Raw genomic sequence first — 20,529 nt, 5'->3', positions numbered from 1 at the left:
CCATTGAGTCAGTGATGCTATCCAACCATCTCATCCTCTGTCATCCCCTGAGACGGCTAGGTGAACGCAAAGAAAAGCGGTGAGTAGACGAGATTTCATGAACATAATTTCAGAACTGTAACCTTCGGCGATGGCAACGCATCACCTCCAACAGCCAGTTTCTCTGTCATTGGGAAGCCAGGTGGTCTGGGCCGGCGACAAGCTGACTGGAAATTCCCGGCTTCCTCGGACCATGCCAGCCGAGATTGGTCCAGCGACACCCCACCGCCACGGCCCTGCGCGTGCGCAGTGTAAGAGAGCTCGTTGCGCCTGCGCACAGCGTCGCCGCTGCCGCCCACTCCAGCTCCGACCTCACCGACAGCGGAGCTGAATGGGCTTCCGGGACGCCGTCCGCGGCGAGCAAGTTGGCGCTTCCTAGGCGACCGGAGTCCCGCTGACCCGTCCTCCTTCGGCCAGAAACCCTCCTCCTGGGCCCGCGCGGGAGGAGTGGGGTCTCAGGGAGCGGCGAGCCCGCCGCCCCGGTCTCTTTCCCTGGCTGCGGCGGCTTCTACCGTGAGACAATATGTTCAAGAGAATGGCCGAATTTGGGCCTGACTCCGGCGGGAGAGTGAAGGTCAGTGCGCGGCCGGTGCCTCCTCTCACGGAGAATCTTTCTCGTCCCGGCTCTTTCTAGCGCGGCCTGGGGAGGGTCAACTTGTTCCCTGTCGCTTCTTCTTGCCTCAGGCTGAAACCGGGTTTTCTAGGAGGACGGCGACTCAGAGCCCCAAAGGGAAAATTGTGGTTTCATTGGGCCCCAACTTCAGGTGTCACCCCCTCCCTTCCATCCCAGCCAAAATAAACTGACATAATCCTTGGTGCCTGGGGGTGAGATGGACGTCGTCGCCAAGGAAGAAGCCACTTGGAGGGCTGGCAGATCCTGGTTTGGTGTTCCTCCGCTGCCAACCCAGGTCACCTGTAAATCGGGGTCGCGAGGCACCCACCTATTGTGGGATAACAACAGCCGGTTCCGCGCTAAGGAAGCACGTGGGTGAATGCTTTACCGGATTCTCTCAGCCCCTATTGCAGCCTTACAAAGGCAGTGTTACTCCCAGTATTTACAAGTGTGGTAACGATAGAACTGGCGGATAGAAAAGTTCCGAAGACTTCCCCAAGTTCGTAGTGTTCATAAAGCCTCAAGGCTACGGCCAGGATACTAATTAATCAAGGCAAAGAAGATGCCTGGCACATAGGCAACATTCAGTACACGTTAGTTTCTTAGTTTGTAATTAAAGTTATAATCGAGCCTAACGTGATGTTTGACACCGTGACAAATTTCCCTCCCACTTTAATACGTTACCTGGCACATTAATTTTTTATGTCACGACCAGCTGCTTCGTGATATAACATTGGTTTTTACCCCCTTCAGATTTTTATGTACCACAGAAAGAAAAATTTTTTCAAAAAGAAATCACCCAATTTTTGCACCAATCTAGTTGCTCTAGGTTTTAAGAATCCTTCTCCATGTCATATTGTTCACATAAATTTGTGCTGTATATGCAGTTGTCATACACGGTGCTTTAATGCTTCTTATAACGTGAGAGCACTTTGAAAGTTTCAAAAGTTACTGAAATTAAATGGAAGGGGAAAGAGATGGCCAGGTAAAATTAATAGCAGGAGTTTCATAAACATATTTTCCCTCTGCTTTGGGGCCAGATTTTGGAATGATAAGAAAGTACTACAGAAAAGAGCATTATAAAAACATTGAAAAATAATTTAAAAAATAAGGGGAAAAAGAGAAAACAGAAAAGAGGATTATAAGATTAGCTTTCAGAGACGAACTTACAGAGCTTTCTCAATTTGTAATCATGTTAGGTTCTAAAAGTCTTGTAAGTCCAGAATGAAGTGAGGAGATTAGGCTTGTAGTCCTCAAATGCTTTTCCTCCAAAAATGGATGTGTTAGTCATTTAAAACTTAAAATTAGGGAGCTATTTCTTCTCCTTGCTGATTGTTGCCTGATCTTGTAAGCACCTTTTCCCAATTTAGATAAATTTCATCCTAGTAGAAAGTCCGCTGACAAATGAATGCCCTTTAAATATTTGGAGAACTCTACAAGGTCCTGTCAACACTGGAGCAGTGGAATCTATTATCTACTCACCTTGTCAGTGCTCCTTTGTGTTTGTTTATTCATTCAGTCCTTAAAGGTGAGGCCCTATCTTTGTGTGCCCCAAAGGTGCACTTGCTGTGATTTTTTTTTTTTTTTAATTCCCATATAGACTGCTTGCCTTCTTCTGAGTTAACTTTAGGCTAATAGGTATTGAATTTATTTGAGGATTGCCTAGTCACAATGAAGTTTTTCCCTTTATGACCAACCTACTATATAGCAGGTGCAAGTCTCCCAGCCTCGATGGGAGGGGAGTTTGGGGGAGAATGGATACATGTGTAAGTATGGCTGAGTCCCTTTGCTGTTCACCTAAAACTATCACAACATTGTTAATCGGCTATACCCCAATACAGAATAACAAGTATAAAAAAAAAAGGAAAGAAAAAGTTTTTCTATTTGTTCGCCGCTTTTCCTCTTCTTATTACTTGATTACATTGGCTCAGCACTGTTTACATATGATATATCTTGGTCTTGACCTTCAGGTACGTTCTTACTATTGAGCAGTTAGTCTCAAGTTCAAATGTACATTTCAGCATTTTCTCCTGAATTTTTTTTCTCTCTCCTTTTCATCATCATCTGCCTTTACAGTTCTGACATGTGCACAGAAACATGTATGTGCATCACAGAACTGAACACAAAGGTAGCAAACATGCCATTAGTCAAGTGTTTATCGAGCTTGAGTCCTCCAAGTGCCTCTGCCATTATCTGAATTCAAATGTAATATTTAACTTGTTTGTTTAAATCTAATTTTTAAAGTCCCTTCCTAAGCATTACCATTCTTGAAATTGTGATTTGAATTGCTAGTTGTAGATGTGGTTATTCTAATACAGATTAAAGTAAGCACAAGTAATAAAATGAAAATGCTTCCCTTATTCTACCAAAAAATTATCTTCCAGACTGCCTTTAATTTTTGTACTGTGCTTTGGAAAACCCTGCTGTAAGCTGATTAACAAGGACATCACCATCAGGTGATGACAATCAAAGTTAGTGACTATTAATTCCTGGTTGGTCTTTAAAGTTTGTAAATGAAGAACCTTTTCTGTTTCTCTATTTAAAAAAAAAAAACCAGAGCAAAAATAGAAATTCTCAAAGTACTTTTTATGATTTAAATAGACGTTTTCAAAGTGGGAACATTATAATTACTGTGATATTTAGTTATTTGTGGTAATATAAAATGAGGCTAATTGTCTGGAATTGATTTGTTAAGGGAAATCCATGGTCTGTGCAAACCTAGGTTGTTAGGTGCCTGCCGCTTCTTTAATCAGGCTTTCAAAGCTTTCCTTCTGTTTATTTGGGTAATGATACAATATTAATTTATGTTGAAATTGTTTTTATTTTAGGGTGTTACTATCGTTAAACCAATAGTTTATGGTAATGTTGCTCGATATTTTGGAAAGAAAAGAGAAGAAGATGGGCACACCCATCAGTGGACAGTATATGTAAAACCATATAGAAATGAGGTGAATATTTCTTTTTCCTAAAACCTTTTTGAAGCTGTGGTTTGTTTTGCTTAAAGATAAATTGTAATATAATTTTCTAGTAACTGATAATAAAATTTTCTCATTGTAGGATAATCAACAAGGTCCTACTGTGTAGTCCTTGGAACTCTGCTGAATGTTATTGGGAGGGGAGTTTGGGGGAGAATGGGTCCATGTATATGTAAGGCTGAGTCCTTTCCATGTTCACCTGAAACTATGATAGCATTGTAATCAGCTTTACTGCAGTACAGAATAAAACGTTTTGTTAAAAAAGAAATTGCCCATTGTAGAAATGTTACCCCAAAAGTTGAAAGAATAAAGAGCTGTCATCTTTGTACACTTGTTAGTAGAAATCAATTTTCCAAAACTGTTTTCTAATTAAGTTATGAGCTTCCCTAGAGGCTCAGTGGTTAAGAATTCACCTGCTAATGCAGAGGAGGTGGGTTCGGTCCCTGGGTCATGAAGATTCCCTGGGAAAGAGTTGACAACCCACTCCAATATTCTTGCCTAGGAAAGCCCATGGACAGAGGAGCCTGGCAGCCTATGGTCCATGGGGTCGCAAAACAGCTAGACACAACTTAGCAACTAAACAACAACAATGGTAACAAGAACTATCCTGTATACATAGTATGTCTTCTAATCACCACCCCTTAAGGTAGCCTAGTATGTAATCACGTGTTTCAGGAATGATAAATTTAAGTTATAATTTGATAATCAGAGAAGATGAAAGACAAAACTGCTGCATAATCTGGCTGCTGGTAGTTTGGTTTTGTGGCTGAATCTCTACTGCCTGGAATGTAGTCAGTACATAGTAGGTATTCAGTAGGTACTGAATGAGTAAATATTCCTCTGTTTAAAACCCTTCATTCTGTATGTCAGCTGTTATTGATCCAATATAGTGGGAGCAATAAGGCAAGTGAGAATTTATGTTATCATTGTAATCATTTGTCACCTTCTGGAAACATCTGAAAAAGCATTTAGAGTCATCATGAAGAGATGTTAACTTTCTGAAAAGTTGAAAATTGTGCCAAGTACCATAGGATAGATTCATAGCTTGATAGTGATAAAGGTATCCTGCTTCAAATACTTTTACCACGTGTAAGAGAGGAGAATTTTGGACTTATACTTTATCAAGGAGGGGGCACATTTTGTGAAGGAATTTAGTAACTATTCAAAATAACTTTATAGTGTCAATTTTAAGGATCGTCTTCCCAGTAACCCCACACTGTGTTCAGTCATGTTTAATAAATTAAGAGATGATCAATTTAGAGGTAAATAAAACACAATATGCCACACATTAAACTGCCATATAGGACAGTTTACAGTGACTCAGCTCAGTACGTGCATGCTAACTTGCTTCAGTCGTGTCTGACTCTTTGCAGCCCTTTGGACTGTAGCCCTCCAGGCTCCTCTGTCCGTTGGATTCTTCAGGCAAGAATACCGGAGTGGGTTGCCATGTCTTTCTCCAGGGGGTCTTCTACACAGGGATCGAACCCACATCTCTTATCTCCTGCACTGGCAGGCAGGTTCTTTACCACTAGCGCCACCAGGGACGCCCACATAGAACTCAGTGCAGCCACAATTTAAAGGTGACTCGTTGAATGTAGGCCTCCTGAGTTGAAATTGAGCAAAATACAGCACAGCAAGTAGTGATGCAACCCAAAGTTATCTTAATTTCAAGGGCAGAGAAGATTCTAGTTGACCTTTGATTTCTGTTTGTCTTTTCTTGGTATATTTCACCAAAAGACTAAATTAAAATAGTGAAACCAACTAAACTTGATAATGTTTCTTCTTTAGCATTTATACTGTCCTGTATTAAACAACATTAAAAGACAAAAAACTTTCAAAGTCCACACAAAAACTTGTATGTAAATATTCATTGTGACATTATTCGTAATTGCCCAAATGTCTCCAAACTGATAAGTGGATAAATAAAATATGGTGTGTTCATACAGTGAAATACTATTAAGCAATAAAATGAAGTAATGATACATTCTACCACCACATGGAAGAAATGTACTCGTTTTTATGGGAAAATCAAAATCAATTTTGAGTATTGTCAACAGAGATATATCAAATAATACTCAAAGGTATATAAACATAGGATTTGCAACACAATGAATAGAGGCGTATGTATTTATATATATGATGAATTATGAAAGAATCCGGCACAAGCTTCCTTTGTTTAAAATAAAAAACAAACCTCCAGGTTGTGATTCATATTTCTTAGGCATTTCTTGTCTATAAAATTAGTACATAATGCTCAATGTATTTCCCTCCTAATTTTTATATGTAGGTGGCAGAACTAATTAATTCCTCTGTATTTTAGGATATGTCAGCATATGTAAAGAAAATCCAATTTAAATTACATGAAAGCTATGGCAATCCTTTAAGAGGTACAGTAGTTCTGTGATTCATAATATACAAAATTTAAAAGAACTAGGAAACTGTATCAGCAGTCTAAAATTCTAAATTGTTTTCTTTTTCTTTCTTTTAGTTGTTACTAAGCCTCCATATGAGATTACTGAAACAGGATGGGGTGAATTCGAAATAATCATCAAAATATTTTTCATTGATCCTAATGAAAGACCTGTGAGTAATGTTACTCTTTGTAGATATAAAATGGATTTTTTAGTAATTGTGAAAATGTAATAGTATATTACACAACATATACAAGCTGTATGTTGACATTTATTTGTTCGGGTATACTTTATATAAGTTTGTCTTGCTATATCTTGCCATCCATTAAGGTTTTTCTTTTTTAAATGAAGTGCCTTTCAAAAATCTTTTATTTTCCAAGTATAAAAAGAAGGAATATGGTACAAACAGTTATTTGAAAGAAATCATAGGAATTATATGATTATTACAGCAAAAAAAAAATGTCTTAAATTCATTAGTATTTTTTGGTTATTAGTGATAAACAAGTTGAGTCCATACACTCTCTGAAATGGGAGTGTCCAGTTTTTTAGTTAAAAACCCTAGAATGCCTTTTTACTTTTTCAAACTGTCATCAGTACTAGCAGCTTTATCTCATTCATGATTCCTTTCATCATTTGCTCTCTTCTTCAGGTTGTTGCTAGATAATGTAAAAAGTCCCAAAAGTTTTCACTTTGAGCCCTCAGCAACTTGGTGAGGTTGGTGAGATCCTTGTTTTAGAGATGAGGATACTAAGGCTCAGAGATAAAGTCTTGTGCTCAAAAATACAGTTAATTGTGGTAGAGCTAGTTTTTGAACCTGTGTATTTGCATTCAGATGTCATACTCCTTCCTTTAGTCTTTTGACTAAAACCACTAAGCCTGTTTTATTGTTAAACACAAAGAGTTACAAATCAGGCTATTTCATTGCACATTTGTATGGCCGGTGTTTAACTCCACTTTTAGGGTTTTAGCATTCATCATCCTCAGTTTTCATCTTGATAGATTGAATTCATTCCTTCAGCATCATTTACACTTTAATTATCCAATTATATTTGTAAAACTGTGTGCTTTTAAAGGAGTTGAATAGCACCTGGGCCAGTGATACAGCTGTAACTAACTACGCCAGAAATGCCTGAGGTGTTTTTTAGAAGTTCAGATACCTAGTCCCCATTCTCTGGATGGTGATTCATAGATTTGGAGAGGGGCCAGCAGGTAATTTTGAAGCACTGTAAGCTTTAGGACCAGTTGACGTAGACCACTACATAGAAGTTTCCTTTAGCCCCTCCAGTATAGTAGGAAAAGAAGACTGACTTCCATCATGAAGGGAAACATCCTGTTCAGATTTGGAGAAGTTCTAGTTTTCAGAAAGTTCTACTTTATATTAAGCTTCCTTGAACTTTTTCCTGATAAGTATTCATAGATTAGTTTGTTTTTATTTTCCTCCTGAAGATCCATCTAAATGGTTATTTAAATATCTTCCATGTGGTAACGTTTCGGTATCTCCTACCATTCTCGTCTTTCTGAGATACTCTCACAGATATTCTATTTGGCAAAAAATTATTAAATATATTTGCAAGATACTTCTCAGGGGGCAGGATACAAAGATCAGACACTACACCTATCCTTGATCAAAATAGTCTGTTTGGGAATGTAGAGCACAGAATATAGCAGATATTGAGAGACAGGAGAGGGAGAAGTTGTTAATGTTGTTAGAGCTGAGGTTCTTGTTAACATAAGGTTGCTTTGAATTCATTTTATTTTGAGAATGTGCTGCTTTACCTGTCTGCCTCCTCATCTGTTTCCCCCATCTCACCTCCCTGCCCCTCCTTGGAAAATACATCTCTGAAAGAAATCATTATATCATGTAACCTCATTATGAGACAGCTCTCAAAGTCTACTCTTGGGAAGGGAAGGTAATACATTCTCTTGCACTTCTGCAGTGATTAATTTATTGATAGGTTTTCATGTAGATCTACATGGACCTGAATTTTATCCACTCCAAACTGTTCTCATGTTCTTTTAGTATAATGAAACTATTTTAGTTTTTCAGTTGACTCTTACAGAAAATAAGACATTTGAAGATTTATTTAAATTATAAAAGAAAGACATGGGTAACTTGTGATTTGCTTCCGTTATCCAGTAACCTATTACAGATCAAGCCACTATGTAAAAGGAATGGTTGTTTGTAAAAGCAAGATACTAATATTAGGGTTTTATTCCTAGAAATATTGCTAGCAGGTATAGGCATTTTCATTGCTCTAAGAGTCTTCAAGCATCAGTGTAAATTAGAGACATCTGTCTTGAAATTTTTCATTGTTTGTATCTGCATGAATCCCTCGTAAAATCTGAATAAGTTTGGGAAAGGGCAGTTTTATAATGTAGTTTTCAATACTGCTCAAATTATAAAACACATAATATATAGTTTTTAAAAGATTAAAAAATAAAATGTGCAAGCTTCCTGTATTAGGTTCCTATGGCTGTGTAACAGTATCACAAACTGAATGGGTAAAAACAGCAGTTTGTTCTCTTGGTTCTGGAGACTGGAAGTCCAGTTTCAAGGTGTTGGCCATGCTCTCTCCAGAGCCTCTAGGGGAGGGCCTTTTCCTGCCTCCTCTAGTTTGTGGTAGCCACAGGCGTTCCTTGGCTGTGGCAGCATAACTCCAGTTTCTGCCTCCATTGTCACATGGCCATCTCTCCCTCCCCATCTCTGTGTCCCTCCCGCTTTTATGAGGACACCAGTCATATTGGACTAGGGCCCCCGCAAGGCTTCATCTTGATTACATCTGCAAAGACTCTGTTTGCAAATATTGTCACATTCACAGGTATTGAGGATAAGTATAGATACTTCACTGTCTTTGGGGGGATATAATTTAACCCCATAACATAGAAGTTACCCCATTTCTGACCCCTTCTTCAGGAGAATGACAGTTACTGTTTTCAGTTCCTCTAGGAATTAACTCCCATGTATCTGATGTATTTAAATCCCTAAATTCAGATTTTTCAATTTTAGATAGTGTCTATCAACTTCTGAGGATGACACATGATCCTTTATCTTCATATTTCTTTTTTCATTTTGCTGGAGGAAAAAGGATGCCTAAGAAATTTTCAGAGCAAAATTTTTATTTTGCTCTCTAAAAATATCTTTATTTTTACCTCATACATGATTGATTGGGTGAGGAATTCTAGGATCCACAGGAGGATATGCTCTCTTGTCTGTGAGTAAAAGGAGAAGGAAGATTAACCAATCCAGCCACCCAAAGCATTCTTGATTTCTACACCTGCCAATTTTGGGCTTCCAGTCTCTCTCGGGCTCCACTGGGGCCACTGTCTCTCACCTCTGATGCAGTTTTCTTCCCTGAGTTTTTAGGTTGTGGATTTCCCCATTATGGTTTATCTATTGGTATAGTCTCATCTGCTTTCTGTCATCCCAGAAATTTGTGAAGTTATCTGCTTTAAATATGATGCCTGCTTTTTATGATGATTTTAGCTGACTTTTTGGAAAATTCTTCAAGGCCTCTCAATTGGTTCTCCAACTTCAGCATGAGCTCTTGATGTTTTACCTGCTAGATTTTGTTTTGTTCAAATAACCATACATTGTGCTACACAGCTTTTCCATTGATGTCTTATTATATCTGTTTCCAAGTATTTTGAAGAGAGGTTGCTCTTGCTGAAGTGAATTATCAGTGGCTAACTTTTCGTTTATTATGCTACTTATGTTATAGTCTTAATATTACACTAGAGAAATTAACTTGTCCTTTAAAACTTGAGTATTTTAGTATTGATCATTCCTTTTGAAATCGAATCTTTTTTCCTCACAGTGAATTTGTAAACTTTACCTGTCACAGTTAAGCAAATTTCATTGGTATAAGTAAAAGATTTTTTGTCTTAGTGATTTCCCAGTTTAATTTGCATAGCCGTTATCTTGTGTTATTTTTATATATAGTCACTCTCTGGAATGCTTTGTAGCCAGTCTTTACTTATCCTCTTTGTAGCATACATATTGAATAGCTATGGATACATGTTAATATCTAATAGGAAAATAAAAGTACAGACAGTTCGGATGATCTGCCACTGTAAGTTGTAGTTGAGACAAGATCCTGAATTTGATAGATTTACTGCTTTACTTTAGTAGTTACTTCTGTAACTGTAAATCAGTTAGAGAAATGATAATCTCACATGATGATGATAAAAACCATCCACGGATGTCATATCTGTTTTTATTTCACAGGTAACACTGTATCATTTACTAAAGCTGTTTCAGTCAGACACCAATGCAATGCTGGGGAAAAAAACAGTGGTTTCAGAGTTTTATGATGAAATGGTAAGAAGATTTTATAATGAGAGTTTTTAAAGCATTTTCAATTTGTAGGTTTTGAAGTTACAGGGCTTTTTTTTTTTTTCGATTCTATCCCATTAGATATTTCAAGACCCAACAGCAATGATGCAACAATTATTGACAACATCTCGTCAACTTACCTTAGGAGCCTATAAGCATGAAACAGAATGTAAGTGCCCTGAGTTTATAATTAATCCTGAGTAATAATGTATTAAGTGATGGTGAAAGGATTGTATGATAAGTGACTATTAAATTTTTTTATTATATATAGGTAAAATTTTTAGGAGTTAGAAAACAAAATATGTATTACTAAAGAACAGATAAGAAGGATGCTTTAAATAGTTCTCAGAGTAGGCCAACTTTCAAAAAGATAAAAGATAGCTGCTCACACACTCTGAAATACTGTTTGTCTTTTATTCACTAATTCCATTTAAGTGTAGCTTGTCATTAATCTTGCTTAACCTATCACTCAGTCATTTTCTGTGTGTACTAATCTTTGTTAATGATTAGTCTGAAGAACCTTGCAGGATATGATAGTTTAGTGTACTGTGATTAGCATCTCTCTCTCTATACAACATTTCATGCAATTGTATCAGTCATTTGCATTTGCCATTCAAGATGAAACCTATTTACCAACCCCATGTTGACATTTATGTCACCATTTATTCAGTTGTTCCTTTGATCTTTCATTTATTTGCTTACAATACATATTGAGCACCAGTACTACCCCAAGCATTGTTCTAGGTTCAGAAGATAAAGCTGTGTCTAAACCAGACAAAAGCCCTGTCTTCATGGAGCTTACATTCTAGTGGAAGGAAGAGAAGTATTCAATAAATAGAACAAAAAAAGCGTTAGGTGATGACTGGATGGCACGGAGAAACCCAGAGCAGGTGAGGGAGTGCTTCTGGTGCAAGGAGGTTGTTAGAGTTTTAAATATCAGGTCAGAGAAGGCTTCCTGAAATTGTGGCGTTTGAGCACACACCAAAAGGAGTGGGGAAATGAGGCCTGCAGCTGCATGAGGGAGGAATGCTATGTGTAGAGGGGCAGCAAGCGCAGGAACCCTGAGGTAAGAGCAGGCTTGGCATATCCAAGGAACAACAGAAAGGCCGGTGTGACTGGCGTAGAGGGGACACGGATTGGGAGGCGAGGCCAAAGAAGTCAGAAGTTAATAGAGGACCAGGTCAGACAGGGTCTTATGGGTGACCGTGAGGACATTAGATTTTTAAACTGAAGGAGATGTGAAGGTTTTTTGTGGGTTTTGAGCAGCAGAGTGACATTATAAGAGTAACATTTTCAAAAGACCAGTCCCCTGGTTGATGTGTTGAGAGTAGATTGTAAACCAAAAGAGCAGAAGGGGAGTAGTTAGGGGGCGCTGCAGTCGCCCAGGTGTGACAGAGCTGTGAGTAGCACCAGGGGCTGATGGTTTAATAAGATGTGAGAGGAGGAGGTGTATTAGTACAAAGCATGACTCTTACGGTTTGGAGCGCAAAGAAGGAAACAAAGAAAAAATTTTTTCATAGAGATGGGAAGTCTGGGAGGGGCAGCTCTGAGGGGAAAGGTTACGAGTAAAGTTTGTACATGATGGGTGTGAAATGTCTCTAAGACATGTAAGTGGAGATGTTGAGAAGGGAATTGTACTCAAAGTCTGGTATTCAAGGAGGGGTCTGGGCATATAGATGGACTTATAAATTGTGAGGCCATATGGTATCAATAGAGTAAGTGAAGATAAACAGAGGTTCAAGGATTGAGCCCTGGGCTTTCCCAAATTTAGAGATTAAGGAGATGACCGGCTAAGGAAATTAGTAGAATAAATAAATAAATAAATGTGAGTGTGGAGGGAGTAAAGCTCGGTGCACATAATACCCCAGAGCCAAGTGAAGAAGGTTCATCGGAAATAGTTGTTAGCTGTGTACCTCTTATAGGGCAAGTAAGATAAGAGCCAGGAAATAGGCGATACCAACATGAAATTCCTTGGTGATCTTAATGGGGCAGTTGAAGGATAATAGTAAGGACAGAACATCAGTTGAAGTGGATCCAGAGAGCGAGAGATGAGACACTGGAGCCAGGTGCTGTGGATAAGCCTGTCCTGGAGTTTGACCTGTAAAGGGAAGGTAGCTCCTGAAGCTGTAGGGAGAGCAGGGTTTGGGGTCCAGGGGCCAGCGTTCTCCCCGTAAGTGTAGGTGTAGGCTGAAAGAAAGTGATCCAGTAAAAGAAAGGGGTGAGGGGATAAGAATGCAGCGGGAAAGAGATCACTGTTTAACCATTAATGGTTACAGTAGTGTTTTGTTTGTGTTCTCCTGAAACCCATAACTGGGAGTTAAATGATCTGAATACTGATTAAAATTGCCACTTGGTAATCATTTAAAATTTCAAATCACACTCATTAAAAGGATTTATGCTTCATTGTCTATATATGAAAATATGGCCTACTTTGTTGTGAACATAAGACAGAAATGTATATGATCACTTCGAAAAGGTAAAAAGCACTGGTAATATGCTGTTTTAATTTGTTACTGGTCATTTTCTCTTCATTATAAATCTTTCTCCCATTTTATATTCATAGAGGAAAATTCTCTTTTAAAATTCAAGTGCCTGCATGTCTGTGTTTTCAACAAGACTAATATCATTAATTCATATATGTGTAATAGTAAAAAACAAATGTGTTTTATAAAAAGACTTTTCCACAAACTACTTTTGCTATATTAAAGCTTATATGTGGAGCTTTATGACCTTGGAAAGTTGTTTTTTTTTAATTTTTATTTATTTTTTCAAGGCGGGTGGGTGGCCGACATTATCACTGCTCACCCTATGCGCTCACTTCACCGACTGGCGTGACCTAAACACCCCACCCCCGCCAGGCCCCAGGCACGATCTGCTCCAACCCCCACCTCCCCCCACGCCTGGCTTTTGTGCAGAGCCCCTGACTTGCTCACGTGTTAGACTCCTTGGTCCATGTTTCACATTTATTTTTGGCTGCGCTGGGTCTTTGTTGCTGCAGGAAGTCCTTCCCTAATTCCAGCAAGTGGAGGTTACTTTTCATTGCAGGGCATGGACTTACTGCATTGGCGCCTTTTGCTGGGGAGGGAGGCTCTAGAGCACAGTCTCAGTGGTTGTGGAGCATGCGCCTAGTGGCCCCGCTGCATGTGGAAGCTTCCCATACTCGGGGTCTGCATGTGTCCCCTGCATTGACAGCTGGATTCTCAACCACTGGGCCACCAGGGAAGCCCCAACCTTGGGAAGTTTTTATTAGTAAACTGCATTTTTGGTATTATCTTGAGGTTATTTTCTTAACAGCATCAAATCTATAAGGAAAAAAGGATAATTCTGTAAATGGTATTGGCACAGTTGATAACTTTTGAAAAGAAAACTTAATTTAGATCATCGCTTCATGGCACTTAATCAATTCCAGTTTAATTAATGAGTTAATTGTTTTTTGAGTTTCTTTGCCATACCGTGTGGCATATGGCCCAGCAAAGATCACACCCGTGCCCCTGGCACTGGAGGTGCAGACTTAACAATTGGACCACCAAGGAAGTCCCTAAATTTTTTTTAATATCAATTAGCCTGTTTAAAAAGTTAGAGAAATGACTGTCCTGGCTAGGGAAGACTTTCTAAATTTGAGGTGTTAGAAGAAATTACATTGAAAGACAAAAAATGTTTTTTGCAAAAGATATGTAACTTATGCATCTCAAAAGGGCAAAAAAAGAAAATAGATTTTTGGAAAATATGACAAACTCTTAAAATAAAAAAATAGAATATAGTTTTAATCTTCAGTTGATAAATGGACAAAGGAGTGGACAGATAGAAGAAAGATGATTAGTAAATAAAAAGAAAAATATTTGACCCTCCTAGTAATTTTTAAAATGCAAACCAATAATAATGGATGGCTATATTTGTATCAAATATGCAATAGAAATCTTTCATAGTTGTACCTAGTAAGGATGTGGTGAACACTGTGTTCTCATAAATTGTTTATGTGAATAGGCCTTTTAGAAAAGCAATTTGGGAATATTAATCAAAGGTGTAAAAAAAGATAGATGCACTTTTACCAGTTTGAGAACATTATACTCAATATTTGGTAATATCAGATTTGTTGAGTACTTACCATTTGTACTTTTCTAATCTGTACATGTATAAGCTCATTTATATTTATAATAACTTTTTTAGGTAATCCGTTTAGAAAAGGAAACTGAGGCACACATTGGTAAGAAACTTGCCCACATTAATACGAGTTAGTGGTACAGCCCAGTCTCCTAGGCAGTCCTCGGAACTTAGGGTCTAAAAGCATTGTAATATTTGTAGATAGAGTAATAGGATAGAGGTTGCTCATTATAAAGCACACTGAAAGTTTATAAAGATATTTATACTGGTAAACCTGCAGAAATTGACTTAAGCACTAATGGTCTAGCTTTAAATAGAAGTCTAGCTTTAAGTAGAAGTTGCTTCTACAAGGAATAACTAAACATATTGAACGCTTAATAGAGCTTATATGTACTAGATAAGTGCTTTATATTTCTTAAGTGAAGTGAAAGTTGCTCAGTCGTGTCTGACTCTTTGCAACCCCGTGGACTGTATAATCCATGGAATTCTCAAGGCCAGAATAATGGAGTGGGTAGCCTTTCCCTTTTCCAGGGGATCTTCGCAACCCAGGGATTGAACCCAGGTCTCCTGCATTGCAGGCAGATTCTTTCCCAGCTGAGCCACAAGCGAAGCCCTTAGGAATTCCCTTAATAGCCCTTAGAGGGAGGTACCACCCTTAACCCCATTTTGCATAGAGAGTTTTGATCTTGCCCCAAATCACTCAGCAGAGTCAGGATTTAAACCCACACAGTCTGTGCTCTTAACCAATAAGCTGTTGTTTCTCTTTGTAAAAAGTCTCACAATCTGTGCTTCTAACCAGTGTGTTACATTCACTTTGCAAAACTAACAATTCTTCTTTGGATTGATTTACTATAAATTGAGGCTTCATTTGGAATTTAAAATAGAAATTTTATATATATTTATATATGCTACAGCCCATGGAATTTCAAAGAATCAGACACGACTGAACACACACGTACATACATACACGTGTGTGCATACATACATACACAGACACACACATATATACATCTAAAGTGTATGTGTAAACATTTAGTATATAGGAAGCAGAAAACTAGAACAAGTTTTTAAATGTTCTAGGATCTCATCATTAATTAACCCATTTCTCCAGTATATGGTACTCTTGGCAGTTTTATGATTTGTCAAAAATAGAGTATGATGACTAAATCAAAGAACAAAGATCTATGTCTACAATGAATGCTGTCCTCTGAAAGATGACTTAAGTCTCCCTGACTAGATTTAAAACTACCTGTTACAGTCATAGAGTCCTGTTGTTTCCCAAATCTTTCTATACTGTCTCTAAGGCCTGTTGTGTCCCACTTCATCTAATTCCTATCTTACTCTTTAAAACTCAGTTCAGATTTACCTCTGCCAAGAAGCATTCCTTGATATATATATACACACACTCTTTCCCCTTGGTATGAATCCTGTCTGCTTTATAGCTCCCTGATTACCTCATACTGTCCTGCATTTTTCTTTTTTGTCTGTCTCCCACGTCTGTGTCCCAGTCTCCATCAATGTGCCTCTCACGCTGCTGCTGTTTAGTCGCTCAGTCGTGTCCAACTCTTCGTGGCTCCATGGACTGTAGCCCACCAGGCTTTTCTGTCCATGGGGGTTCTCTCGGCAGGAATACTGGAGTGAGTTGCCATGCCCTCCTCCAGAGGATCTTCCCAACGCAGGGATAGAACCCAGCTCTCCCCCATTGCAAGCAGATTCTTTGCCATCTGAGCCACCAGGGAAGCCCAGAAGTCCATGGGATTTCACAGGCAAGAATATTGGAGTGGGTTGCCATTTCCTTCTCCAAGGGATCTTCCCAGCCCAGGGATTGAGCCTACCTGTCTTTCATCTGCTGCGTTGCAGACAGAGCCTTTACACTGAGCCTCCAGGGAAGCCTGCTTTCTCTCTGTGTGTGTCTTTTAATTGATATGGAGAGAGTAGGGGAGCAAAGGGGTAAACATTTCTGCATTGTCAACCAAGTCTAAAGACAGACAAACCATGAAAAGAAATATTGTACTTCTATCACAAATGACTTCTTTTCTATGTAAAGAGCTCCTGCACATCATTTTAAAAGGCCAATAACCAGTAATTAAAAAGCTTCAGAGCAAAAGAAAACATCAACAAAATTAAAAGGAAACCTACTGAATGGGAGAAAATATTTGCAAATCATGTATCTGATAAAGAGTTAATTTCCAAACTATATACAGAACTCATACAGCTCAATGGCCAAAAAAAAGCATACAATTCACTTAAAACTGGACAGAAGAACTAAATAGATATTTTTTCAAAGAAGACATCCAGATGGCCAACAGATATCAAAATATGCTCAGTATCACTTATCATCAGGGAAATGCAGATCAAAATCACAAAGATATTACCTCATGTCTGTTAGAATGGCTGTTATCGAGAAGACTGGAAATAACAAGTGTTGGCAGGGATGTGGAGAAAAGGAAACCCTTATTCAATATTGATTGGTGCAGCCACTATGGAAAACAGTGTGGAGTGTCCTCAAAAAAATAAAAGTAGAACTACCATATGATCCAACAATTCCACTTCTGGATATGGCTCTGCAGGGAAAAAAAAAAAAATAACTTGAAAAGATAATATACACCTCATGTTCATTACAGCATTATTTACAATAACCAAGATAGGAAAACAACATAAGTGTCCATCAATAGATGACTAGATAAAGAAATGTTTTTTATACACACACACATACATACATATATATATATACACATGCACACACACACACAATGGAATAATATTCAGCCATTAAAAAGAAGAAATCCTTCCATTTGCATCAACATGGATGGACCTCAAGGGCATTATGCTAAGTGAAATAAATCAGAGAAAAACAAATACAGTGTAATCTTATTTATATGTAGACTCTTTTTAAAAAAAGTTCAAAAATAACAGAAAATAGATTAGTGGTTGCCAGAGATTGGGGTTGGAGGGGGTGGCCAAAAAGGTGCCAACTTATAGTTATAAAATAAATAAGTAGTGATGTGATTTACAGCATGGTGACTATAGTTAATAATATTATATTGCATGCTTGAAAGTTGCTGAGAGAGTAGATTTTAAAATTTCTCCTTACAAGAAAAAAAAATTTGTAACTATAGTAACAGATGTTAACTTCAGACTTACTGTGATGATCATTTTGCAATATATACAAGCATTGACTCATGTTGTACACCTGAAACTAATATGTTGTATGTCAATTATACCTCAATTTTTAAAAAGGCAGGGGCCAGTATCCTAATAGAAAACAGAGGAACGGATAAATAGGCAGTTCATAAAAAGAAAGGGAGAAATATCCCCTAAACATATTAAAAGATTATCAATCTCAGAAGTAATAGAAGTGCAAATTAAAACTATTCTGAAATATAATTTTTAACCTTCCAGATTATTTAAGACCAAAAAGTTGATGCAGTAGGGGAACAGACATACTATGCTAGTGAGATTATAAATTAATAATAGAACCTCTAAGAGTCACTTGCCATTCTTCCAAAATTACAAGCACAATTATTCTTCAACCTAATAATTACTCTTTAACAGGAATTTATCACACAGTTTTCAGCCTTTTAATTTTGTATCAGGTGTATGTTCTATTTTCAAAAATAATTTTAAAAATAAAAGCAATGAAAAATTACAAAGAAAAATGTGGATTGTTTTGCAGTGTAAAAGTTTAGCTCTATTACAAAATGTGTCACAAAAAGAAAGTCACCAGCAGTGAGTAAAATAAGAACACATTGTGTGTTTTTAACATGTTGGATGCTTTTTACATGTATTACTTAATCCTAACTTCTCTGTGAAATACAAAGTTTTAATTGTATTATATAGAAAGAAGAAATTAATTGAGAGAGATAGCAGCATTCAGCTAGTAAGGGACCAAAGGTCTATTTGAACTCAAGTCTTTCTGATTTCAAAGGGTTTTGGTTTTTTTTTCTTCAATCCATGCTGCTTCCAGCTGATGATCATTTTATATGAACAAAAGTACATCTGTGCCTTAACAGTCATCAGCAGCAATTAACTGAAATGTCTACAGGGTGGAAATGTTGGGTGATAGTAGACTTTATTTTCTATATAAAATATGATACTACACTATCCAAGTGGAATATTTAAATAAATATAGTCTATTTTGCAGTAATGATATTTTTCTTTAGTAATTTGTTACGTAGCCTGCTAGAATGTTTTAAATATTTAATGTTCCTCTGTCATAATAGTATTTAATATGTCTTTTAATGTGCCAGATGATATTCATTTTAAATCTTTTAAGCAAATAATATCACGAAGTGTTTGCAGTTATAATCTGTATTTTAGAAATGAGGAAATGAGCATGGAGATTAAAAAAATAGCTTGTTCAGAGCGGCACAACTAGTAGAGCTAGAATTCAAGCCTAGACAATTACTACTCTGTTTTGAAAAAAAGATACAGGTTTACCAGTGTGATTTTGTTTATTTACGTTTTACCTGTACGTAAATTTAAGAATACTCTTTTTAGTGAAGTCTTATTAGTTGGAAGTCTCTTGGACCATATACTCCCTAATTTCCAAATTAATATTTAAATGGAGGAAAACAAGGACATTATGTCTTAAAATCTTAAGTGTGAATTAAAATACTAGTGACCCAAATTTTATTCTTTGTGACAGAAAACATCTTAAATCCTCTGTTGAGAGTTCAGACTTTCTCACCCACCCTCCTGTGTTTAAAGTTACATATCTTAAGTTGTTTGCATTTCATCATGGAAACGTTGACCTAACGGAATGTCACATTTATTACTCTGTGATATATCTTGGACATATGAGAAAAATGCAATAAATTTGTAACAGTCTGTTTTCTTTAGTTGCAGAACTTGAAGTGAAAACCAGAGAAAAATTAGAAGCTGCCAAAAAAAAAACAAGCTTTGAAATTGCAGAGCTTAAAGAGAGATTAAAAGCAAGTCGTGAAACTATTAATTGTTTAAAAAATGAAATCAGGAAACTGGAAGAAGATGATCAGACAAAAGAAATATAAACAGTTCTGAAGACAACTTGATAGTAAGCTAAGCTGAAAATAAGGTGGACTTTAAGGAGAGATGGACTGCAACTGCTGCCGTGTTTCTAAGAGGAACTCTGTATATAGTTGTCGAGCATAGATTTTTCAGCAATGGGGTCAAAGTATTTGTACTTTACCAGCAATCTTTAATGTGAAATATATGTGTATAATAAGAGTGAATGGTGTATAGGTATTTTACCAACCCATTTTGGAGTAGTTCTGTGATGTTAAGCACAATTTTAAAACATTTTTATTGCATCGTATGTATAGCTTATCCTTTTGACAGGCATTGAAATTTTATTATAAAGTATAACTTGTACAAATTTTGTACTTTCCCTAGTAGTTAGAATTAGTTGTAAAATTAAAGTGTATATTAAATTTTTACCTCCCCCATCCCAGCTCTTTTGTATCTGATGTGCCCAGTGTCCAGTAAGCACTGAATAAATGTAGTCTGCATATGCTGTTTCTGCCTCTTGATGGGTTTCTTTGTCTTGAAGCCCCTGGAACTCTCTCTTTACAATTAATGTATCTCCATAGTATTCTGACCATGTATCTCTGATTTGCAGTCATTGTAACATACGAAAGCTGTCAGATGGCCAAGATCACATCTGAAGTATTGTTCTGCCTCACTACCACAGTGTCATTAGTTTTCACAGAACAATATCCAATCCCTTGTGCATGTTCCAAAGACACATAGAGGATGCATGTATGCAGCAATTTTGCACAATACTCCTGATTTCTCTACCTTCTCCCTCAGGCTGTCTTGTTCAAATCCACATGGTGAGCCCTCTACTTTTTTTTTTTTTCCTGGCTGTGCTGGGTCTTAGTTTTAGCATGAGGAATCTAGTTTCCTGACCGTGGATCGAACCCAAGGCCCCAACATTGGAAGCACAGAGTCTTAGCCACTGGACCACCAGGGACATCCCAGCCCTCTACTTTTGAGTCATCTAATTTGAACACTGCTGCTGCTGCTGCTAAGTTGCTTCAGTCATGTCCGACTCTATGCGACCCCATAGACGGCTGC

General features: G+C 37.6%; 1 protein-coding gene across 1 annotated transcript; it reads left to right on the top strand.

Moving 5' to 3' along the window:
- The first annotated feature begins 349 nt into the window (after positions 1–349).
- Positions 350–19,968, top strand: YEATS4 (YEATS domain containing 4). The gene is made up of 7 exons (XM_065932181.1): positions 350–613; positions 3,481–3,600; positions 5,948–6,014; positions 6,116–6,210; positions 10,264–10,356; positions 10,453–10,540; positions 19,315–19,968. The coding sequence occupies exons 1-7, from the start codon at positions 563–565 to the stop codon at positions 19,482–19,484; spliced, it is 684 nt and encodes a 227-aa protein (XP_065788253.1). The 5' UTR covers positions 350–562; the 3' UTR covers positions 19,485–19,968.
- The last annotated feature ends 561 nt before the right edge of the window (positions 19,969–20,529 follow it).

This window comes from Muntiacus reevesi, chromosome 4 (genome assembly GCF_963930625.1).
Source record: "Muntiacus reevesi chromosome 4, mMunRee1.1, whole genome shotgun sequence".
Taxonomy (NCBI): domain Eukaryota; kingdom Metazoa; phylum Chordata; class Mammalia; order Artiodactyla; family Cervidae; genus Muntiacus; species Muntiacus reevesi.
The sequence above is the reverse complement of the archived record's forward strand: the minus strand, read 5'-3'. Positions and strand labels throughout refer to the sequence as shown.